The 26,435-nt window shown below is 36.1% G+C and overlaps 1 protein-coding gene and 1 long non-coding RNA gene across 4 annotated transcripts in view; one reads left to right on the top strand and one right to left on the bottom strand.

Annotated features, from left to right (window-relative positions):
• The window catches only part of LOC122515789, a 12,558-nt gene extending 2,734 nt beyond the window's left edge, over positions 1–9,824 (top strand). Inside the window, exon 2 of the long non-coding RNA XR_006303382.1 lies at positions 9,751–9,824. This is a non-coding gene — a long non-coding RNA (uncharacterized LOC122515789). The remainder of the gene's footprint in view (positions 1–9,750) is intronic.
• The window catches only part of LOC122515786 (probable nuclear hormone receptor HR3), a 97,926-nt gene continuing 71,635 nt past the window's right edge, over positions 145–26,435 (bottom strand). The window contains exons 2-9 of one of the 3 annotated variants that reach the window (XM_043633229.1): positions 14,111–14,338; positions 7,671–7,836; positions 7,267–7,493; positions 6,265–6,414; positions 5,834–6,088; positions 3,735–4,007; positions 3,108–3,332; positions 2,225–2,600 (exon numbers count right to left, since the gene is read on the bottom strand). In XM_043633229.1, coding sequence (XP_043489164.1) covers positions 2,341–2,600; positions 3,108–3,332; positions 3,735–4,007; positions 5,834–6,088; positions 6,265–6,414; positions 7,267–7,493; positions 7,671–7,836; positions 14,111–14,338 — 1,784 coding nt within the window. In that variant the 3' untranslated portion in view covers positions 2,225–2,340. Of the gene's footprint in view, positions 215–2,224; positions 2,601–3,107; positions 3,333–3,734; positions 4,008–5,833; positions 6,089–6,264; positions 6,415–7,266; positions 7,494–7,670; positions 7,837–14,110; positions 14,339–26,435 lie in introns of those variants that run through there. The other 2 variants (XR_006303377.1, XM_043633228.1) reach the window with 2 other exon arrangements.

Genomic DNA, 26,435 nt, shown 5'->3' with positions numbered 1-26,435 from the left:
TTGTATATTTATATACATATACACCTTTATGTGTGTGTATGTGTGTGTGTGTTTACGTGTATATGCGTATATGACGTGTTTACATATCTATATATATATATGTATATATACATATATACTTCTATATGTTGCTTTTTTTTTTTCTTTGTATACTTTATATATAACAATTTTATGTTTATTTAAGGCCCAATACGTTCTTTACGAAGGAAATTATCTGCAACAGAAAGGAAAAGGAAGAATTCGTTAAACGCTTTTTTTCTCTCTTTTTTTCTTTTCTATCTCACTCTCTCTCTCTCGCTTTCTCTTTCGTACTCTCTCTCTCTTTCTTGCTTTCTTTCTTTCTTTCTTTTCTAACTCTCCCCCTCCCCTTCATCCTTTTTGTTTTTTTTTTACTTTACTCCCTGTGTTCATGTTTAGCACCGCGATATATATCGAACTGCTGCACACGATTGGTGCAACGAAGAAAAGAAGAAAATTGTGTATGAAAATAAATAAAAAAAAAAAAGAAAAGAAAAGAAATGATCGGAATCGTTTATGCGTGTCGCACCGTGTGTGTTGGTAGTGTTATACAATTTCTAGTCGAAGGACGTCGTAGAATATAAATGTGTTTGTTAAATTGCTTACTTGTTTACTTACATTGCATTGCGAGAGGCAGTGGCGGGGGGTGGAGTGGGTTGGGTTGGGAAAGTAGGTGGTGGAAGGATAAAAGGGGAATTTTTTCTGGTTTGGATCAGAGAAATCGAGAAGTAATAGTTAAATGGGTGGGTACCCGAGTTCTGATCGAACAGACCGAGTTACTTTCTTCAACGATAACAAGAAAATGTCAATGAAACAACGTGAAAAAAATTTGGAAAGAAAATTGTCTCCTTGTTTTTTTTTTTTTTTTTTTCCTCGCTTTTTTTTTCCCTTCATTTTTTACTTTTTTTTATAAATATATCTGTTATTTATATATATATATATATCGTTTTAAAAAGAGATTATATTATATAATTGATTCAATTAATTCACGGAAAAATTTCTAGATCTTAACAGGAAATAACTAGGCGGTTGTATTTTTTTCTTTTTTCTTCTTTTTAGGAAAAGCATATAATAAGACCTTTGATTGCGTATAACTTAAAAACTAGAGAGTTGTGTTTATTTATTTGTTTATTTATTACTTTTTTTTTTTCCTTTTTCTTTTTTTTTTTTTTCTTTAATGAAATAACTCGATAAAATATGAATATATCCTTTAAAGAGATAGTCGAATATTATTATTATTATTATTAATATTATTATTAATATTATAATTATTACATTAAAAAAAAAAATAGAAGTGTGTACGAGAGATTGAAATTAGAGAATAGTCATTAAAATATGCTTCTCTTTCTACAAACAGTGTGCTCGTAGTTGTTACGTTATTATTATTATTATTATTATTATTATTATTTTTATTATTTTTATTTTTGTTTGTTTGTTTGTTTGTTTGTTTGTTTCTAAGGTAATAATAATATAAAGCATCGATAAATTATTTCTATACAAATAACCGTTAAACGTTAACGCGTTTCTTCAAATATTTCTTGCTTATGTATATCACAAAAATTCGTGAATTATATAAGAGGGACAAAATTTGAATATAGAGAATTTTATTTTGGATAAAAACATCTACCACGTTCGTACCGTTTCCCCACCACGACCGTGTTTTCCATTCTATTCACACGTTTCTTCCCCTCACTTTATTTACTTCGTCTTGTCTATTTATTCTTATATATTTATTTACCAATCAATCAATCAATCAATCAATCAAAATCACTCGTACATATCGCGCCAAGATACGGAAAAATGATTAACTGTATAAGATCCGTATATTACGTTAACGAATTATTCAAAGTTCTCGGTACTCTAACACGTGTTACTCTCTTTTCCATACTAACATTTTATTTTATATTCATTTTTATTATATATTTTTTTTCTTTTTCTTTAACAATTCACACACAGGGAGAGAGAGAACACGCACACCTTTTCTTTCCCAATTTTTTTCTCCTCTCTCGTGTCGAATTATGTTATTATTATTTTATTTATTTTCTATGTTTTTTTTTTGTTTGTTTTTGCACGCACACGGATTATTATATAAGGTATTTTATTTTTTCGTATCCGTCTCTCATCGTAATCAATCATCATCATCATCATCATCGTTCTTTGATATTCGAATCGATTTATTTGTTCTCTCTCTCTCTCTCTCTCTTTCTTTCACAGTTTTGTTCGAGTACCCGCTCGGAACTCACCTCGACAGAGCAAGGCCCCGCGCTATTCGCGTTCCGCTTTGTTTGTCAGCGTCGGGACGCCCTGCGTCGCGTCGATCGTTCAGCTGTCGACGCTGAAAAGCTCTTTGTGAAGGGCCGGAAACTCGAGGTGCGGTTGCGACCGTTTGAACTTTGCCAGGGCGTCCATGTGTAAGAGCGAGATCTCACGCAGTTGGGGAATCTTAGCGAGGATCGCGTCGCACACGGTTACGTCCCCTTTTATCGGTGACACGTGATTCCGGTCCAACTCCGACCTCAGTGCACGTATCACCGCTTGATAAAGCCTCGTTATTTCCGCCAATCCCTTCAATCCCGGTCGATCTGTATAATTCAAAACAAAACTATTTTTAATATTCATTCATTTTCATATTTTCATTTTTATTTTTATTTCATTTTTTCGTCAACAAATGTTTTTATCACTTATACCCATTTCTTCATTTAACAAATGGATCGTTTATTTTCGAAGAAATTTTTTCATTTCCACGCACCACTCTCAAAATAAACGATCCAAATGTTTTTAACACCTTAAACTTTTTTTTTTTTTTTTTTTTTTTTAGGTATAAACTATTTCTTCATTGGTATTATTATTTTGACCAAGTGTAATATTATATCTGTAGGATTCGTGAAAAAAACATAGACCGTTGGACTGACTGGATTCGAACCCGGATTTTCCGCTTTCCGGGCGACTGCTCTTTAACCACTGAGCTATCCAAAGCCCACCGTCCAATCTCTTCACGAACGCCTATTTAAGTATTAGACTTGGATCTAATTGTGGCATCCCGCAATCAAGTAATTCATATAAATATTGTAATATTCATTTATACAAACCAGGACTTAGTAATACCGCCGCGCTGTAAAGCGCCAACTCCGTTTCGGTTAGCTTCAATTCGGCAACGCTTCTAGCAAGTTCGAACACGCAGGAAACCAACTTCATTTCCGCCGTGTCCGTCGTGTAGAATGCATCTTGGGGTAACATCGTGTCACCGTACAGGACGCAATTTTGCGCGAGGTCGAGGTACCTGCTCATTCGTAGCACAGCCAACTCGAAGGAACCTAAGAAAAAGGGAGGATGCTTTCATTCATTTTCTTTTACTTATTTCCCTTCCTTTGATTATTATATCTAATCAATTTAATATTAAACATCTTTGACACTGTTACGTTGGTCAAATACTCGAACAATTGTAAAAGTTTCATGAAAATTTACGATTAAGTACACTTTCAACATTACCATTAATTACAACACATACTTAGGAATAAAAAAAGTGTCCTGATTGGACATTGAAAATGAAAGAAATCTAGTCACCAATTTATTATTAATTTTGCCATTACATGCATTTGAATAATAAAAATACTTGCAGATGAGGGTTCTGAATAAAACGAGTGATATCAAAAGTCTGATCAGTCAAAGTGTTAAAACTATTAATGAAGAATAAGTGAAAGAAGAATAATACTAACCGGCCTTGAGTAAAACAATCTGGTCGTCCTGGGAGAGCTTCATAAATCCAGGGACCATCTTAGCGAACTCGATGATCTGCTGGATAACAGTGGTTAACTTTTGCGCGCATTCGAGCCAAAGTTGCTCGTGCGCCATGTTCTTGTAATAGAGCAATCTGGATATGTCGTGAGGCTTCCGGAATGACTCCTGTATTTGTTCCGTCGACACCAGGCACGTTCTCGCGTGTGCGTCCGCTATCGTCTTCGAGAGCAGCTCGCTTATCTGTGCCGGATCTGCGAAATTTGGTCCATGCCATTTGATGTAATTAACGTTCCTTCATATCACCACATTTGATTTCTCTTTTTTAAAATAATCAATTGCATATATATATATCTAAATATTTTTGTTCATAAAATAAATGTATTTACTTAATTTCGCTACTCGATACATCGAAGCTGCTTCAGGCACTACTACGAAAGGAATTCAATTTTTATGATTGGGAAGTGGGGTAATCAAAGGTGTTTTGTTATATTTGTTATTTCATTATCCTTCGTACGTATAAAAATAATACAAAGCAATATATATACACACACACATACACACATATATATGTATATATATATATATATATAAGACAATATTCTTGCGTGCCGAACGGCGCGTGTCACTTTAATTCTATAACGCGCGAAAATGGGGAAGAAGGAGAAGAAGATGGGTGATCAGGGGCTGAGGTGAGGAAGGTTCGTATAATTTTGTACGTGCAGAAAAAAGAAAATAAAAAAAAGAAAAGCTACGAGTCGAGTAATATGGATCCCAATTGAGAGGAATAATTTAAGTTCTTTCGAAAGAATGTCTCTCTTCTCTGTTTAACGGTACTTTTTCTAAGATTATACTACGAAGGTATATTTCGTAGAGTCGGTCGTAGTCTTCGTCGTAGTCGTAGTCGTTGATGCTCGACACGTTTGGACTATTAGTCCCGTCGTCGTCGTTCATCTACTTTCCAAGTTGTTGCTGCGTGATCCATATTAAACGCTCTTTATCTAACCGACATGGTCGATGCGGGTGGGTCACGCGAGCACGTCGAAATCGCCGTTCGGTATGTGGTTACTGAAGAAAAAGAGTCCGCGTACCTAAGCTTTGTAATAATACGTCAAAGACAAAAATACGATTTGTCAGTTCAATCAATTTCAAACACCCATCGATTTATTTTGATTTTTATTTTGATTTTAATTTAGCTTTCTTTACGTGTGTATAATTCAAGTAAACTAATGTGGTTTGTGTATTTCTTTTTTCCTTCGAACAGATAAATGCATCATCATCATCATCATTATTATCATCTCATCGAACCTTTTCGAAGTATTACATTTTCATGCAGCATGAGCAAAAAAAAAAAGAAAAAAAGAAAATTAAAATGAATGTAACATTTACGACAAAGTTTTGCTAGCCGATTTTATTCGTGCGAGAATAAATAAGAAAGACCATCTAAAGCACCGAAGAAAAAGTTTCGAGAGAAAATATGACAAATAAGGGAGACCAAAAAGAAAAAGAAAAAATCTGAAACAATAGGAAAGAACGGAGAAAATGGTAAGAAATGAATTAACGAAATAAAAAAAAGAAAAAAAAAGAAAGTAACGACAAATAAAGAAGATAGATAGATAGAAAGAAAGTAATAAACAAATAAAGAAAGAAATAAGATAGAACACGTAATCGCAAAGTATCCGTCTTACGAGGAACTCGATATTATATCTCTCAGTTTATCGGATAAGACGCACGACTCTATCTTCCCCATTTACTTTCAACAAACAAGATGATCTTGAAGAGGGGGAGCTAGCTATCTCTTTCTCGAAGGGAGTGCGATCAAATCGTTGGATAGTTTATTTTAGTCCCTTTTTTTCTTTTTTTTCTTCTTTTTTACATTTTTTAAAATTTCTTTTACGCATACGCGGACTCTTTGTCGCGAATAAATTAAAAAAAGAGATAGAAAAAGAAAGAAAGAAAGTAAGAAATGAAATGAAAATGAGAAAGATGAGATATAAAGATATATAAAAGATATATAAAAGATATAAAAAGATATAGAGCGCGAACATGCCCATGCAAAGGGACACAAACGTAACCTCACATCTCGCATGGGACATACTGGGCAGACTCGGCACTTCGTCGTCCTCGGATGGATTGCTGACCCTCTGTTGCTGACCGCTCAGAAAGGTCGTCGAGTCGACCATCGTGTACGAGCCGTGTCCCAAGCTGGCGAGTTCGACGGTACTTTCTTGCTTGACAGCAACGATTCCACCCCCGCTCAGTGAACCACCACCACCACCACCTCCTCCGCCACCACCGCTGCCACCACCACCACCACCACCACCGTTACCACCACCTCCACCAGCGCTACCAACCGTTCCACCGGTAGCAGCAGTGCCAGCACTACCACCTCCTCCTCCTCCTCCTCCTCCACCACCCCCGTTACTACCACTACCAACACCACCACCACCACCACCACCACTACTGGCACTACCAGCGTTGCTACCCCGTTACCACCACCACCACCACCACCACCACTTCCACCGCCGCTGCTGCCTCCTCCACCTCCTCCTCCTCCTCCTCCTCCTCCTCCCCCGCCGCCTCCACCAGCACTGCTACCCCCGCCCCCGCTGCCACCACCGCCTGTGCTGCTTCCGGTTGTCGAGGCAGACAGCGACTTTCCTGGTTGCGCCGAAAAGTCAAAGTTCACGGCTTTCAGCAGGGTTTGCTCCTCTGCTTTTTTTTTTTTTTTTTTTTTTTTTAATTTTTTTACGAACACGCGGCACAAGGGTGACCAGGAAGCGCCCTCGATAACAACGCCATCTTTTCATTCTCTCCCTTTTGCATTTTTGTATTTTCGTCCTAATTATCATCGTCATCTCTCCCTCCCTCCCATCCTCCCTCCCTCCTCCTCTCCCGAGATCACCCTTGCTAGAACGAATCCCTTAAACCCGAAGGATTCGGCCCATCGGAGTAAGACACCCGAGACGCGAATTTAAAAGCCAACCAATACGCGCGCGCTACCGGTAGGAATTTGCTCGATTCGATGATATTTTCTTTTCTTTTTTGATTTGTCATTGTTATCGATTGAATCAATCTGATTCAAATTGATCTAAAATTTATTCTAATTAAAAAACACGCGAGCGTCGTCTACCTTCTTCCTGCCGGTACCGCGGAAACGCGGGGTGGGACGCGTCGTTCGACGACGAATAATAATGTGCTTGTTAGTTTTAGATTAATTTAGCATTAATGGCGGCGAAATAATAAAATATATTTCTTTTTGGAGGGAGTTTAGGAGTCATTTTAAGGAAGGATCGATCGGTAACAGACAAGTACGATAAAAATAAAAATAAAAATAAACAGAAAAAGATAATAGAGATAAGAGACAGATACAAAAATCATATTATTCGTATAAATATATATCTATCTGTAAATATGATCATCAAAAAAAGGAAAAAATAAAGAAAAAATGTTGATAGATATATGGGGAGAAAAATAACATAAAAATGAATTGGTATTTGGTTGGTTGCTTACCGGTGGTGACCACACTGGGTAATACTCCAGTTGCCGTGACTGCTGAGGGTGTGTCTGGTGCAACGGTGTCCGCCACTTGCGTCTGCGTCGGCCTAGGATCGTAGGTCGTCGTACTGTCGACGTAATCGGCGCTCAGCTCGTAATTCGTCATCGCTTGATGATTGTAATAACCTGAACCACCCGTACCGGGTCCGGGTGATGCGTACTCGCTTCCACCGTACGGGTACCTAGCCGTAATATTTGGAAATATATGAAGTTCATCATAATAATTGTTCGTATCGTTCCTACGATTATATTTCATCATTTTCATCATTTCATTGGTTAGATTGGTGTTCGTTAAAGTTGATAAGTTTGATGATAAAATTGTTGATACATTATTATTGGTGAATGCAGATATTACTGACCCGCCGTTGTAAGGGTGGTGCTGATCCGAACTGCTGGGCGTTTGATGCTCGAACACACTGCTGTCGGGAGCCGTTTCAGAGGCCGCTCTCATTTGTGCCCTATGAAACCTGACCTCATCCTCGACCTTTTCCCTCTGTTTCTTTGACATACGCCCGAATTTAACGGCTGTGAAAGGAAGAATTTTGTTACTCTTTTGCAAAAAGGAAATATGTGTGTGTGTGTGTGTATAGGTATATATATATGTAGTAGGTCTACCCTTATTCTCTTATCCGCGTATTTTACTGATTAAAAGAACCAACGGTTAGACGAATGAATGGGAACGAATCCGCGGAGATTCGGAACTTCTATTTTAATGATACGAATATTTAACAAACGTAAATGCACATATATATATATATATGTATTGAAATTGGATGAAAAGTTCTCTTGCCGATTGATCGACGAAATATTCTAATTTAATATTTTCTCTAGTTTCATTTCATATTCATTTTTATCATTAACAATTAACGTAATAAATCACGACAGTGTCTCGATAAAAACGAGTTAACAATATTTCATATTCAAAAGTCATTCCAATATTATTCGTAAATTTTCCTATAATGAATATAAAATCAAATAAAAAATACATATTCAGTTCACGTATTGTAATAAACAATAGAATCATGGTAAGAGGGGAAAAAAAAAACTAGGAAACTTTTACAACGATTTATAAAACACTTCTTGGATATATAAATCACGAATATAAATATTATATTTTTTAATAAATAAATATTATATATATATATATATATATATATATAAAATTATAATATAATATATTAAATATTATAAATTGTATATTATTATAAAATTGTGAAATTGAATTTTAATAGATTTCATTTCTCTTAGTAGAAAAAAGAAAAAAAAAATAATGTTCTTATATATCTAAGAGAAATTATTTTCAAGGTCGGAGACCTTGATAGAGAGAGAGAGAGAGAGAGAGAGAGAGAGAGGAGTCATGTGGTCGATTCTATGGGTAGTAGCACGCGTTTACTCCACTTAGGAAATCTGGGGAAACTCGAGCGTAAAATAGGTACGGACGCGCGTCGTACGTATCGAGAGGTCGATCGAGATTGCAGCACGTGACTCTCGACCCCTCCCCACCCTCCCCATTTCCCCATTTCCCCATTTCCCCATTTCCCTTCCTTTCCCCTACATTCATTCCTGTTTAAAGGGGTGGAAGGATGAGGACAGTAGTAGAACGCGGAAGTACTACACACGTCTTCGCGTAATATATGTTTGTTTGTATGTATGTATGTGTGTAACCACCCTCTCTGTTCCGTGTAATGACGTCATACATAGATACATGTATATACAAAGAAAGATATTACATACGTCATAGGAGGAGGGAATATTAGATCGATAATCTCGGAATTTCTCGTGCCCTTTAAAAGTCACATTTCGAAATATATTTTACCGAGAAAAATAAACTCGAAATGGGGTGGGGGAGAGGGGATGGGGATAGGACGGGGTAATTCGTTTTATTCGAATTTGTTATCCTGAAAATATATTTGTTACAATTGTTTTTCTCTCTCTCTCTCTCTCTCTTTCGTTACTTTTTGTATTAAGAATCGTGTTTATGATTTTTATCGATTAAACAAAAAAGGGGATAGAAAAATTAATAAACAAATAAACGAACGAGACACTCAACTGGTTGTCCCTTCTTTCGAGATTAATCCTATATTTTTTTTTTTTTAATAACGAGTCTCGTTATACGAATCGAAATGAAAAGTTTTGTGATACGTAGGGTGTTTGATTTTTTTTTTTTAATATTGTTACCAACCAACGATTGGAATAATCATATTGTGAATATAATCGTTTATATATTAAATATTTTTTAATCTACGAATTTATACAATCGAAATATCATATATCTATATATAACAAAAGCAACGAAATCCCAAAATAAAACCTGTACCTTCGTAAACCCGGTTTACGAATTACGAACCCTTCCGAACCGTTTACACGTTGCTGCATGTCACGCGTTATTTTTAAAGGATAACACTTTTATTTATAGTTTTCCTTTTTTACTTTTTCCAGAGTTGACGCGCACGTATGCAATCCTACTTAAAAAAAAGGAAAAAGAAAAACAATCAAACGTACGTATCAAAGAATCTACATATACATATACTTTATTAGGAATAGAAAAAAAAAAAGAATTCTCGCCGATATAATTAGAGAAAACAAATATTTGTTTAAACGTATAATAAAAAGAGAGAGAGAGAGAGGACAAAAAAATCTGGACAAAATTTTTAGCAATTAAAATCGATCGAAAATAGAAGAAGAAAAAAAATTAGGTAAATGACCAAAAAAAAAAGAAGAAGAAATTCAAAAAAAAAAAACCTTCCAAAAGTGTGCGCTATTGTAAAACAACGCGTGTGTAAAATTAACACTCATAGTGAATAATACTACGCTATGAGTATGATGGGTGGGGTGGGGGAAGGGGCGAGGAGGGGGGGGAGGGAAATATATTCGGATTGATGGAAGGGTGTGTTGTGTACGAGAGTAAAGGGGGGAAATGGTGATAAGGGGAGAAGAAAGGGAAGGAGGGGAGATAGAAGGAGGGATGCATAGAGGGGATAAGGGGAGGAGGAAGGGTGGAGGGGGGAGGTAAACGTTAGGAGACGACGTCAGTCGTCAGCTGAACTGCTATCGGGATCCGTGTACACGCGCGTTGGATGAACGAGGATGGGTGAGAGGAGAGGAGAGGAAAGGGGAACGGAGTGACGAAGGGTGATCGACCGAACGCAAAGACCAACACACACGCATATACACGTATACGAATATACAGAGAGAGAATGAGAGTAGGTGAGGGGTTGGGTGGTAGTATTAGTGCGAGACAGAGATGACAACAGGAAGAGTATGCACTGGCAGCACACACGATGCACTTTCTGCTTTACTCTCACACGTATGTGTATTGTTGTGTGTGTGTGTGTATGTATGTGTGGATGCGTTTATACACATCTATGCAGATTTATGTATGACCGTTCGCATGCGTAAATAAATATGCACATTGGGTATGTATTTTTGTGTGTATGTGTGTTTGTGTGCATGGGAATAACGTGTGTGTGTGTGAGAGAAGACGATGGACTCCGGGGGCCCTTATCGTGAAACGCAAATAAGCCTCGTAAGAAGGAGAAGAAATTGCTGATGGTGGTGGTGGTGGTGGTGGTAATGGTGGAGTTAGGAAAGAGAAAGAAGAGTTTATACGATTATTATCGTATCGAATCTCTATAAGAAAGAGAGAGAGAGAGAGAGTATGTTTATATTTTTTAACGATACGTCCAAGATCGAGTCGTGGAATAATAGATGCAATTTAATTATACGATCTTAAATCGTTAGTTTGAAATGTTTTATTATTAGATAGTCTAATGTGCTGTTTTTATTATTATTATTATTATTAATATTATGAGTATCTATTATTATTCAAGTTTTGTAGATATTTATTTAGACTAGCATGAAGGGGGATAAGAATAGCATTCGATCGAAATGAGGAAATACGATCTAGAAGTTGGTGGATTAGAAATAGAATTTTATTGCATCCACTTTATGGTGGGTAGGTCGGGGTGGGGTGGGGAGGGATGAGGTGAGGGTCTACAAAATCCTGCTATTTACGTATGTATATGTGTGTGTATATACTATATAGGGTGGGCGTAGTTATTACATTGTGTTTGTAGAAAGAAGAACACTGTCTGTTGTTTAGGAACTGTCGTGTGTGTATATGAGTGTAATATTATACATTTATATATTTTTATTTCTGTTTTTATAGCTTTACATTTCGATGAAACAACAAAGTTTTCGTCGTTAGTCATTCCGACACCATACCACGTTGTTTCTTTCGTCCCGTTATTAACTCGATTCGTGGACACCGGGTATAATGAATTTTTCTGTTAGAAACGTGTCGTATGTTTGTTCTGTTTTTTTTTTTTTTTTTTTTTTTTTTTCTTAAAAAAACCACAAACATAATACCACACACCGACCTATTTACGTCCTGCTGCTGCGTTATATTTTTGGGCGGACAATCGAAATTAGAAAAAATTAAATATTATGCGGGCGTAGTAATAATTATAAAAGGGCGAGGAGGAGGAGGAGAGAGGGTAAGAAATTCGATCAAAAGATTGAAACTATTAAAGTGAATTCATCAAATAAACGCAACAGTATGCTCGGAATACTTTTAACGTAACTATCGATTAGGATTAAAAAAGGAAAAACAGGAAAAATTGATTAACAAGTAATTTAACATTATCTACGATTAGTATTTTGATTTTGTAAAGAAACAACCGATTGAATTTGAACGTGTTAATAATTAATAATTGATAGGATAATAACGAATAGAATTGTTGAATAAAATCGATCGAGATAAGTATTAAATTCGTATTAAAAAAATCCTACAAATTGAATCTAACATAAGTGAAAAATATAATAATAATAATAATGAAAGGAGAGCAGAACGAAACGTTCAACAGGATCGAATAATTTTTTAATCCGTCCAATTTTCCTACGATACTTAATTTAATAATTTTATTTTTCTGGACACGATAAAAACTAATTATAATATTAAAATAGGTATCACAAACAGGAAATTTGAACGGGTGATACCTATTTGAAAATTTTAATTTGTGGACAAGAGAAAAAATCAATTAAACCAATTATATTAAATTATATATTAATATAATTAAAATAATTATTATAATTATAATAATAATAATTTTGTACTTGTACGAAAACGAAAAGAATGCGTTTTCACGCTTTTAAGAAAAATATGTATATGTATATGTATATGTATATGTATATTGAGAGACGATCAAGGACAGTGTGGCCTACTTAAGAGAAACTTCAGTTAGGTGAACGGCATATCTAATCCAGGAATATCCACAAAGGAAATCCAGCACGACGTGTCACTTTCATAGTCTGCTAAGCACCGCAATCTTACTTCCTCTTTCGGATATGTGCGCGTTCGCGCGTGAGTCTTTACACACAGAGAGACACACACACACGTATATATAAGAGGGGAAATATCTTTAGTTTAACGTGCTTAAGAAGACGAGAGAAAGAGAGAGAGAGAGAGAGAGAGAACTCGTAGTTAACACACGCTTTTTCGATAAGGTGCAGCAGCGTGGTAAGAAAGAAAGGAAAAGGGGAAGGAAGAAGGAAGGTTGTGGTTTGTTAGATGTTCTAGAGAATAGAGGGAGGTTGGGAGGAGGTGGAAAGGGGTGGAGGGGGTGTGCGGCTTCTGATAAAGGGTCGTGTACCCCGACACTGGCATGCGTGTCCGTTACGATCACCGTGTATAATATTATATCGAATTCGAGAACAATATGTGTTGTATACTTATACGTGGTTTTTTGTTAATTCGTTAGAATAATTAATAAGTTATTATTTATTTCTTTTTTTATTAGATTTTGTTTTTTTCGTTAATGACTTTGATCTATCATCGATTGATATTATTGATCTTATTAGATTAATATTTATGTTTGATCGTTCGACAAATTTTCTTATTCAAGATTTAGGATAATGTGCATATATATATATTTTTGATTGGTTTCTAAATAAGATTCAAATGCATTTTACAAATGAATTTTATTCGTAACGAGTGTACGTTGTAAAAGTTTTCTAAATATTCAAATATATTTCATTATTATATATTTTAATCTTAATTTTAAGTATTACGATTATAAAGAAACTAAGTGTAATTTTTGTATGAATAATAATTGATAGTTTGAATCGTTTCGATAGATAGATATTTCAAATAAATTTAACGTTGTTTTTCTCGAAGAAAAAAGAAAAAAAAAAGAAAGCAGCAGAAAGTAAAAGTTAAATTACATTTTTAAGGAATATTATATTCGTATTATACGAATGTAATTCAGGATAACAAACGAAATGGTTATAATAATAGTTATGAGTAGTAGTTGAACGACACGCAAATGAGAAAGATACGATAGAGGAAGGCTTTGAAAGAAATATAGAAAGCAATAAGAATATCCTTTAAGAAGGCTGATCTAAAATTGTTTCTTCTTTACTCGAAGAGAGAAGAAAGAACGTTCCACATTCTTTATTTCTCTTTTATTCGTTCCTTAAGTTGGTGGACACTTATCGTGATTTATTGCGATGTTTAATAATCGTTTTATCAAGATCAACGAGAAATGATTACGAAGTAAAAGAAAAATAATAACAAAAATCTAATATTATTATTATTATTAATACATACATATATAAATTATATATATTATTATATTTTTTATTTATATATTTTATATATATATATTTTATATATATATAAAAATAAATAATAAAAATAAATTTTCAAAAATATTATTATTATCCATGGAATGCAGAAGGTGGGCAGTGGGGAGGGGGGTTAGGGTTGTTTGGGTTATGTGTGTGTGTGTATTTTACTCACCATCTCTGGACATGCCGAGGCGTAGGCACTTTTGCAAACGACAATACTGGCACCGGTTTCTGTTTACACGGTCGACCACGCAGTTTTTGTTCCGCGGACATTGGTAGTTGACTACAGACGATTGGGACCGCCTGAAGAAACCTTTGCAACCCTCGCAGGTGATCACACCGTAATGAACTCCGCTGCTCTTGTCGCCGCACACCTTGCACGGGATTATCTCGATCTGGGCTGAAATAATCATTACAATGAGTAAAACATACGTTAGAATTTCATTAATAATCGTAATAATAATAATAATAATTAATTCATTAATTAATTAATCCTATCTCAAATAAATATATTTTGTTTCTCCTAAAATATCGAAACGAATTGTAACGTTGAAAATGAACAAACTAACAACAAGGAAAAGTAATAATAATAATAATAATAATCTATCCCCCTATCATCCCAAATAATTGTTCATTGAACGTATTGATCATCTCAATACGTATCATAAAAATTTCTTAGAATAATATTAATGAATTATCAATGCGAAGTAATCGAATCCGAAAAATCGAGTACCTCGTATCGAGTTAACGTGCAGTTTACGATCATCCGCGGAATGACGGTGATTACTCGCAGGACTCGTTGCTTCATTTTGATTAATAGGAGTTCTCTGTCTTGAATCGTCCTGAGGTTGCGGGCTAGTACTGTCCGCACCCCAAGTGGATCCACCAAATATCGTAAGACTTGTTCCTTCCATTGACAAAACTGAGACACCACCTACACCACCTACACCTCCATCAAGACCACCACCACCACCACGACCACCATCACATCCACCACTTCCTCCTCCTCCTCCTCCTCCTCCTTCTCCTCCTCCTCCACCTCCACCTGCTCGTTCTTACTTTATCATTAACTACCAGTTGTCATCTGGCAATGATTTTGTCCTCTTCATAATTATAATTCATCCTCGATACCGTCCATCCTTTATTTTCTCTCGCAATCGTAATCATCGAATAATAATAATAATAATAATATTCTCACGATTGGCCTGCTCCTGCTCCTCCCCCTCCTCCCCCTCCTCCTCGTTCTTTTTTTTCTGTTCAATCCTCCTCAACGTTCCTCTCTTTTCATCACCGTTCTTCGATACGTAACGATAAATCGTATCGCAATACCACAATAATATATGTCCGTACAATAATGTTCCCTTTTTAAAGAAGAATTTCGTAGAATATTTATTCGAGGCCGACATTCAATCTCGGTCCTCCTCTTAATTTAGAGTTGCCACGCTATCGTGGAATGGGACCACTTGCTTGCTTGCTTGCTCGCTTGCTTGCTTGCTCGCTCGTTTGCTTACTCGCTTGCCACTTTCGTCTATCGAATAGACAAAAATCAAAGAGAACAAACGAAAAGGAAAAATAAGAAAATAATGACTTCATTCAAAGTCAAGAAAATGGGTTGGGTTCCGGGGGGGGGGGTTCCAGGGTTGGACTGGGGCTGGGCTGGGTTAGAAGAGTAGTATGTTGGAGAAGCTGGGTAGTGTAGGTGTAGAATTAACCCGAAAAAAAAAAAGGAAAAATAAAAATAAAAAGAAAAAGAAGAAAAATAATGCGCCGAGTGCAGAAATCTTTCTCGCCGGTCTCTATTTTCGTTCGGAGCTTGCTCATGTGATGATGCTACTGCATGCTACTGCATGCTGCTGCCTGCTGCTGTTGCTGTTGCTGCTGCTGCTGCTGCTGTTGCTACTGGCTCACTCAATATCGGTATATGAGTGCGTTAAGCCGATGCAAGAAGAGAAAGAGAAAGAGAGAGAAAGAGAGAGAGACAGGAACAACGTCACGCACATGTACGATGCCACATACATTCCATATATTCATATATACACGCATAACACGTACGTGTAATAATATATGTACCATATATACGTGAAAAACGAGAGGAGGAGGAGGAGGAGGAGGAGGAGGAGGCACGGAAGCAACGAAGAGATTTGGTTTGCCCTGTTGTTTTTGAATCTGTGTATGTGTCATGTGTGTGTGTGCGTGTGTATATGTGTGTGTATGTGTCCTCTCTCTCTCTTTCTCTCTCTTTCTCTCTCTCTCTTTTTCTCTCTATCTCTCTCTCTCTTTCGAGTCGGACAACTCTAGCGCCACGAGTAGCGTTGAGGCGCTTGCACCATACGGTCGAACATTACATAACCGAGAACGATGAACCCAGAGTACAGTCACCCGGCACGCTCGCATCTTCGACGTGCGTCATGCCTTGCCCCGGCAAGAGTGCAACGCGCCGGTTATACTACTACTACTACTCTACTACTACTAATACCACTACTACTAATACTACTACTACTACTGCTAGGACTCTTCTATACCCGGAACTCCCCAAATGAAAAAAGAGAAGAAGAAAAAGGGGGGACCAAATTTTTGTAGCCTTTCTTCACTCTTCTCTTCTCTTCTCTTCTTATTCTCTTCTCTTCTCTTCTTTTCTCTTATCTTTCTTTCTTTCTTTATCAAATAAAAAGAGGTTCTCGTTGTCTCCTGCTATCGTCCCAAGTATCAGTCCAAGTTGTGTTGGTCGGAATGATTGCGATCGTTACGTTTAAGTATTTTTTTTGTTGTTTTGTTTTTGTTTTATTTATATTTTTTCTTTTCTTTCAGGGTATGCGAGTACTTGAAACAGATTAAGAAAGAAAGATAGAGGAGTTGACGATCGTTAAACGAAGCCCACGTGCTTGAGATAGTGGTCACTTGAGAAATTGTTTGTTTTTTCTTTTTATATATATATATATTTCTTTTTTTCTGTAATTTTATTTTTTACTTTTTTTATATATATATATATAACGAAAGATGATATAGAAGGAAGAAATTGTAAATGTTAAGAGAAAAGTTACCGAGGATTATTTATTTTGTGATATCTTTTTTAAACGAAGATACGACCGAAGGAGCGAGTTTAGATGGTTGGTGGTTAACAGCTGGATTGATCTAATGGTAAGAAGAAGATAGTATTTTTTGGTGTAATGACACACGATCATTGGGTGTAACAACGATGACGACATAACATAAGAGATAACCAAGAAAAAGATATGCCGTAGGCCCACGACGTTGGTTCGAGAAGGTGAAGTTGTTTGAAAGATCTCTGAAGAGATCCCGACGGGGCCCGGTGAAATACCGGTTTACATTGTCATAGTCGAGGACGATGGTAGAAGAAGAGGTTATGTTCGTCATTCGCCATGTTCTTATTGGAGAAAGAAGACGTCCAATCCCCTACGTCTTTTCCTTCCTTTCTCTCTTTCTATTTCTATTTCTGTTTCTGTTTTTTAGGTAATCTTATCTATTTGATAGAGTAAAGAAGAGAAGTAAGATAAAGAATTACACAATATATTCGTTGGAAGAAGAGGTATATATATATATATCTTAAAAAAAAAAAAAAAAAAAGAAAGAAAAAAATAATTCTAAACAAATATTTTGAGCAACGATTTAATTAAAAAATAAAAAAAAATAGACGCACACGATGGAACACGTTCTTGCAAGTCAACGTAGGAAGACTCCCCAATACGTATACTAACTTATACACACGCTTTCACACATACACATACACACACACACACGTATACTATGAAGAATCTACTCGTTTCCGACAGCTCGACCGCCACGAGCGGTCGCGCGTGTCGCGCAAGCGCCAATACACAAACGCGCGATCAGGAAAATACATTTAAGATTTTGCACTACCACTATATCACTAACAACTAACTAACTAACTAACTAACTAACTAACAAACAAACAAACTAACGAACGAACGAACTGAACCGAACCGAACGAACCAAACGAAACTATTTAATGTCACTAACGAGTACTGGGTAATGCAGGAGAGGAGGTTGGTAACGGTAAAACAAGTTTTCGATTTGGATCAAATCCAAAAGTGAACCAACCCATTTCCGGCTGGTTCCTTGTATCATTTCGTTTAGTTTAACCGGCACTATACTCATATTCCTCGAGCCACGTAAAACACCAAAAACACATGCACGTTAGCTAGCTAGCTAGCTAACCAGCTAGGCTAACACACTCTTCGGACGTTCTCTTCCGGCTAACTCGCGAGTTTGTCCTTTTCGATGCGTCTCTTCTTTCGATTCGATACTCGAGAACAAGTAGAATAAGAAATAAAAGTTGAAGAAGAAGAAGAAGAAGAAAGAGACTATGAAGAAGTATGTATATGTGTATTGTATGTGGAAGGATAGCAATGAGAAAAAAAAATAGGAATGCACAGCGGCAACAGCAACGGTGTTGATGATGATGGTGATGATGATGATGATGATGATGATGATGATGATGATGATAAAAATTAATACGACGACGACGACGAAGACGACGACGATGGCAATAAACCAGGAAGCAACGAACTCTCCTTCTCCCTTTCTTCGTTTAAATATTTCGCCAGATTCTTAACTTCCTTTCCACTACTGTTTCAAAAATAACACGTGTCACTCGGTACACTTTAAGTACATTCAATGTATATTTTTATTATATTTATATATATATTATCGCGAGCACATCACACGACGCACGCACGCACGCACGACGCTCACATACACACAAACTCACTGTTAAAAGAGTATATATATCTATAAAGAAACGAACGACCGAACGACAAACAACTAAACACGCATAACAAATAAATAAATAAACAAAAGTAGTAGGGGGGAGTGGGTGGGTGGTTGTCGTCGTAGGTCGTCGCGTTATCCTTCTTTCTTCGTATTGTATTAATACGGCCGGAAAAACTCGCGGAAAGTCCACGACTGCCGCGTGAATATATTTCGGGGTTCGACGAGCTTCGAGTAAGAGTATGCGTCGCGTGTTGTACGTGTACGTACGCATACGAAAGAGAAAGAGAGAGCGAGAGAGAGAGAGAGAGAGAGCGAAAGAGGGAGAGAGATAGAGATAGATGGTAGTGTTTTTCGGGGACCGGCGTAGCGGGCTGGCATCTCACAATATGTCAGAACTTCCCGTTGCCCCACAATCCTCTCACCACCGAACACCAAGGCAGGTCACTGAACTGTGCGCGCCTCAGCCGATGATGGCCGAGTGCTGCCTCACCCTTCACTCCTCCTTTTCCCTCATCCCTCACCGAGCCTCCTCCCGCAACACAACCGGCGTTCTCGACGAACCGTCACTCTTACCCCACCCCCCCTCTGCTCGCATAGCCCTCATCAACCCCACTCTCTTTCCTCCTCCTCCTCCTCCTCCTCTTCCATTCCTCTACTAACACTCGGCACACAGCGCTGCGCTCCGTAATCGAGCACCCCACTTCTTCTTCTTCTTCTTCTACTTCTACTTCTTCTTCTTCTTCTTCCTCCTCCACTTCCTCCTTCTCCTACTCCTTTAGTTACAAACCGAACTTTTCCGAGAGTCCACCGACTATTACCGAAGGTACACGAAGAAATTGTCCAATCGAATACGAACTCACGAGCGCGCGCTTTCCGATCCGTTTGCTCGTGTGTGGAGGACGATTACTAATACTATAATAAAATACTACTACTGCTACACTACTACTACTACTACACTACTACCACTACTAGGCTATATACTCATGCTACCGATACTTCTGTTTCTGTTTCTCTGTGTGTTGCGTTTGCTTCTGCTTCTACTTCTGCTTCTGTGACACGCGTTAACTTTATTAACGCAGCGGGACTGGTTAAGGGCAACGCCAAGGAGGAACCGCCGAATGCACGAGGAGAAGCGTATCGTGTTTCTCATTCGTGAATGATTCTTAACGTACATTTTTAAAAGGACCACTCGCCGCGCGCCGTTGTTGGGGTTTTGGTAGATGACTCTTCGGTTTACTTTTTTTTCTTCTTTTTTTTTAGCTACACCCGTTAGATAGTTTTATTTTTAGTCTCGTTTATATATATATATTTTATTTATTTATTTATTTATTTATCACGAAAAAGATAGTAATCGTTGAGAAATGATGCACACCCGCGCTTTTGTCTCTCGTGAGATTCGTAATAATAAAATTCATATTATTACAATTGGCGCCGTTATGAAGAAGTGGTTCTTCCCCCTATCAGAGAGAGAGAGAGAGAGAGAAAGAGAAAAAGAGGGAGAGAGAGAGGGAGAGAGAGAGAGAGCCAGCCCATATCTCAAAGACGATAAAGAAGTAGTCTTATTTAACTTAAGGGGACGTAATTTAACGATTCGATGATGCTCGCCATTGTTTGCACTTAAAAAAAGGTGTCGTAAGAGTAATAACACACACGTCGTCGTTCTCTTTTCGTTTTTATCTCGTGTCATCCATCCCTCGTCCGATAATATCGATTATCAACGATGTTATCTGGGCGACCTGATTTTTCTCGAACAAGAACAATAATAATAATAATAATAATAATAATAATAATAATAAGAAAAAACGAATTAAACGATGATTAAGATATTCAAACGTTTACATACCCCTTTTTCTTATCTTTCCCCCCACCCTCCAAACAAAATAAAAAAATCAAATGATTGAAAATTGAACCAAAAAAAGAAAACGAATTGGTATATTTTTATTCGTTGAAAATAAGTTTGACGACGTTGGTTGTGTATTCAAGACGGGAGTCCCTTTTTCGTCTTGTTGTTCGCCCACGAAAAAATATTCGCACAATTACCCGTCGTGCGATTGCACGAATGCATACGTGCAATACGTGCGTGCATGCGTGCTTGCGTACACACACACACATACACACATGCAGATCCGTGTGCATCATCTATGGATGCAAGAGAGAACAGCGCATAATGATCGTTTACACTTTACGAGTACAAATTCGAGCGCATCGTACGCTTTCCCCGCTGACGTCATTATTTCGTATCGTCTTGGTGCATTGACGATCTTTCTCTCTCTCTCTCTCTCTCTCTCTCCCTACCACCCTCCCCCTTCCTTCCCCGTTCTATCATTTAATACTCAATCTTGCCGATCTCTCGCACGCACGTTCTTTGGAATGGTCAAACCCCACCCCTTTTGTTTTTCTCTCAATGCAACTTTGTTAGTCTGTCCTTGCATAGATTATACCAAGTTTTCTTTTTCTTCTTCTTATTCTTATTCTTATTATTATTATTATAATTATTCTTACCCTTTCCCCATATCCCTTCTCTTTATTCTATTTATCCCATACACACATAAATTAATTTCTTCACGTATATTTTCCTTCCCATTTACAAAGAGAGAAAGAGAGAGAGAGAGAGGACTATTCTCTCTTATTGTTGGTTAAACACCACGTTGGAGTTAAAACCACCGAGAGAAGAAGAAGAAGAGTTTTATTTCTCTCGAACACAAGCGGTGTATCTTCTTTTTCTTTTTCTTGTTCTTCTTATTTTTCCCCACCCTTTTTTTCCAATCCTCGAGAAACATTCCTCCCCCTTTTCTTCCCCCTTCGCAACTTTATCTCCTCTCTTTCACATGTCAAGTCTTTCTTTCTCATTCGACAAATCTTTCCTCGTCATTGTTTCTTCGTTCGTTCGTTCGTTCATTCCTTCGTTCCTTCGTTCCTTCGTTCCTTCGCTTGCTGTCGTTTCACGAGATTTCTCTCTCCCTCTCCCTCTCTCTCTCTCTCAGTCTCTCTTTTTACTCCCCTCTGTCTCCTTTTTACTCCCCCGTCGCACCCCACTCGTCTCTGCTAACCTCCTACTCTCCTCTCCTCTCCTCTTCTCTTCTCTCCTCTGCTCTCCTCTGCTCTCCTCTCTCCTCTCACCTCACCCCTTCCCTCCCTCCCTCCCTCACTGTTCTCGTCTTTTTTTTCTTTTTGCCTCTCCGGCCTTCCTCTCCGGTAGAACACGGTAACCGTCGTGTCCCTTTCGCTCCTTCTCTCATTTATTGCATAACCCGTGCACGAGGTTGCCAACCTGCGTCCGCGTAATACTCTATAAATACGTTTCACAAATAAATAATCGCACGACGATATGTATGTGTACCCCTTCCCCCCTCCCCCTTCCTCCTTCCCCTCTTGTTGCGATTGCAATTCTCGACGAAGACGTCAACTAATCTCTCTCTCTCTCTAACGCATTTACATGTGTCTTAGTTTTAATATACACGGGTTAGAATAACATGGAACATAGTTCAGTTCTTGCTCAAATAGATTTGGAATATCTATCTTGGAATATAATATTGGGTTATTAATTATATTATATAGGTAATATATATAATATAAATATAATTTTAAAATAATTACATTAATTATATTGGGTTATTAATTATATTACATATATTTAATATATATAGGTAATATATATAATATAAATATAATTTAAAAAAAAAATTAAATTAATTATAAATAAATATTTATATATAATCTGTGTCTGTGTGTATGTGTGTGGATTATTATAAAGGAGAGAAGACTATGTTTAATATTACAAGTTGTATAAAATCGTATTTAGAATTATTTTAGAATATTAACATAAATGATTGCAATGATGCGTATGATAGAATAAACGTTTGTTCGAAAATAATTCGAGATAAAAAGATGATTTTGATTTGATCGCAGTGTAAATTCTCGATAAGTTTCTCTGATCAATGGGGGACACGTTTATTTAAACAATTTTCAGATTAATTTTGTAAAGAGAATATGAAACGAGATTATTATTATGATTTTATATAATTTAGTTGAATCTTCTTGTCCACCACAGCCAACGTATTTGTTACTTTTCTTTTCTTTTCATTTTTTTTCTTTCCCCATTTCGAAATTCATTGGAAGTGATAGCACTGGGGACTGTTGATAGATGGGGGACAGATAAATGAAATAAATTAAGAGAAAGAAATGAGATAGAAGGATAAAAAGGGAATGATGGAGAGAAAAGAAAGCATCTAAGTTAACGAGCCTCTTAAGTTGCTTAGAAACGAGCACTGAAAGATAAGGTCATTTGGAGATTGGAATGCGGTATTACGTAGAGTGTAGTAACAGCATGTAACTCATTTAGTTACACCTAATATAAATGTGATTTCTTTTGATTTTTTCCCCCACCCTTTCCCATTTTCTTTTCTTTTCTATTTAATCGAGTGTCCCGAAGATCTTCTTTCTTCTAATATATCCTATTAGAATACATTTTATAACAGATAATTTTATTTCAAATCAATGAAATATGCGAGAAAGATAACTAAATATCTTTAGATTTGCTTGATACGTTTCAAAGTGAATTAACTATAGGATTCTGACGTGGTATATGTATATATATATATACTCGTACCTTGTTAGGAATATATATTCAAGTAGGTAAAGGATCGATTCAGTCAGACGAGAACCGTCACCAAAGTGAAGTAATATCTCTTATTAGAATAGATATTTTAAGAATAATTATCGAATTTATCTTATCTTTGTAGATCATAATAAAAAGAGATCAAAGTTTTTAATTGCACATTTATTAATTCAATCTTACGTTATTTCAAATATAATGTTACGCGTGTAGAATTAATACGATACACATGTGTTTTTCGTACCATATTTTTCGTAGCATATTTTTCGTACTATATTTTTCGTTTATATTTGTAGGTAATTATATAAAAAAAAAGGTTAGATAAATTCGAAATAAATATTTTGTGATTTATTTTATTGTCTACAATGCGTTAATTCTTTATAATCTATTCGAAACTTTTCAATCCACCCTCGTGTTAGGTTCAACAATTTTCAACCCTTCTTCGTGGTAGGCTCAAAACTTCTTAATTCTTTCTCATCGTCGTGTGTTAATATTAAAAAGTTATGTTACTTTCTGGGAAGAGTTTATAATATTATAATCTAATATTTTATACAATTGGATTTTATAAATATAATATTATTTTATTTTATACGCGCACACTTGTTTAGTGTGTGTATAATTTTCTTTATCATTGTTTGAAAAACTAAAATATATATATTTCATAATATTTATAAAACATTTTGATAATAATGTTGCGTATTCGAATCATTCGACATCATTTATGATTTCCAAATGTGTACGTGCATCTTCTTCGCGACAAGATTACAACAGAGAGCAACTTTCACGAATTCATTTAATCCACTCTCGTAATTATATCGGCAAACACATTTCACCTATTTACAAGATCGATGTTTTCTGACTTTCAACTTAGTAATAATAGTAATAGTAATAGTAGTAGTAGTCTCTGGATATTATCCTAATCATTTGCTCGAAAGTTTCTTCATATACTTTTCCAAGTTTTTTCTATGCAATCGAAATGACAGCTTTAATTCGGCAAAAGGGTTGTCGTCGTCGTCGTCGTCGTTAAGAAGGGGTTGCATCCACCATACACCACCACCACCACCAAACTTTACAACACCCCCTTTCCCGAACAACTTAACTTTAAACTAAACTTGCTTGCTTGATTTGAATTCTACGTCAGGTCGAAGAGACATTGGCCTTGATTTTACTCGAGAATCGGGAACGCGTATATTTCGTTTACCTTTTACGGTAAATTTCATTCGTCAATTATTTATAATTATTAACTAATATAACTTTTTTCGAATAGAAATTTTCCTCAAATTTTTGTACCTCCCCTTAACTTTGAGAGAAAAAGAGAAAGAATAAAAATCAAAGTGTGTTTCCTTTTCTTTCATTTTCTTTTCGCAACTATCGCGACTCCTTTTTTCCGGTCTCTCAACTTTTCGTCCGTTTCGAACGTTTACGTAATCCAATTTTTCTTCTTCTTCTTCTTTTTTTCCTCTTCTTCCTGCGAGTAACGTTTTCTTGGACGAGACTCTTGGATATGTGCGAGAATGTAGGTCAGACACACCGGTACGAATTGTGTGATCGTTGAGAGGATGATGATGATGATGATGATGGGGATACTCGTATCGAACGATTTCTTTGATTGCGATCGAGGAAACATCGAAATAACAACAAAATCAAGTCTTCCTTATTTTAAACAAATAAGTAAACAAAAGTCAAAAAAAAAAAAAAAACGAATTCACAAATTAACGAATAAGGAACGAGGAAAAATGAGAGATTGATTAATCGTAATTAGGTCACTAGAATTCTAGTGACAAAAATCATACCGAATGAGAATAAACATCAACCTAATTGTAGTAACTAATGTAAAAGAAAAATCTCGTTAATGTTAACTGAGATTAACATGAACGAATTATATTAATAAACAAAAGAAAATATAAAAAAATAGAAAAAAAAAAACTCGTCGTATAATATAATTGTTGAGTTTAAGTTAAAAAGAGAAAAAAAATGGGGAAAAAAAGGGGGAAGAATAAATAAAAAGAATAGTTGGCGAGTTTCTCTGCGATGTTATGCGATTGAAATTACGGAAAGATGACGACGTAGACGTAGACGACGACGACGACAACGACGTCGACGTCGACGTCGACGCACCCCTAACGATCGAAGCCGCGCCGAGCGTGTTATTTATAGCCGTGAGTTGCGTAATGGGGAAGAAATATGGGGCGAGTGAATAATAGATTCCAAAGGAACCCTTTTTTCTTTTTTTATTTTCTTTTCCTTTTCCTTTTTATTTTCTATTTTTTTTTTTTAGATAACGTTAGAGAAACCCTCTAAATTTATTTATTAATTTAATATTATTAATAATATTTAATATAATTAAATAGATAGTTAGAAATTTTAACGATAACGCGAGAAACAAAATGATATGTATCTATATATATATATATTAATTATATAATATAATTTAATAATAATATATTAATTATATAATTTAATTAAATATATATTAAATTATATATATTATATTATAATTAAATATATTATATTAATTATATTATATTATAATTAAAGTATATATATTATTAGTGATGTATATATATATATATTATTATTATTATTAATGTATATATATATATATATTAAATTATATATTATATTATAATTAAAGCATTTATTTTTCATTTCTTTTTGCACGCTAGAATAGGAGTGGGAGTAGGAACAAGTTGATAAAGGGTGTATGTAGGAAGCTACTAACGATTCACGAATTTGTTTACTTAAAAAGAAATAGAACGAACAAAAATGTATAATAAAAAAAGAAATAGATTAAAATAAAAGTATGTAAGAGAGATTGAAAAGGGAAGAAAAAAGGATCATCGTTGTATAAGGATAGATGATGGATGATGAAGAGAGATAGGAAAAAGGATATAGGATGGAAATCGTTGTTACTCGTTGTTCCATGCTTTTGCGCGTCCGATGCGGACCAGAGAGTTCTCGTCCGGTCATCTCTCTCTCTCTCTCTCTCTCTCACTCTCTTTCTGTCTATGAAAGAGAGGATGAAGAAAAAAGAAAAGAAAAAAAAAAAAAAGAAAAAGAAGAAGAAGAACCGTCGAGGAGTTAGGGTGTTGCGTCAGGGTGGTAGGTGTGGAGCTGAGGGAGTAGGAAG

The sequence above is a fragment of the Polistes fuscatus genome, unplaced genomic scaffold (assembly GCF_010416935.1).
Source record: "Polistes fuscatus isolate 324 unplaced genomic scaffold, CU_Pfus_HIC Scaffold19, whole genome shotgun sequence".
NCBI classification, from domain to species: Eukaryota; Metazoa; Arthropoda; class Insecta; order Hymenoptera; family Vespidae; genus Polistes; species Polistes fuscatus.
This window is presented reverse-complemented; position numbering and strand designations above follow the sequence as displayed.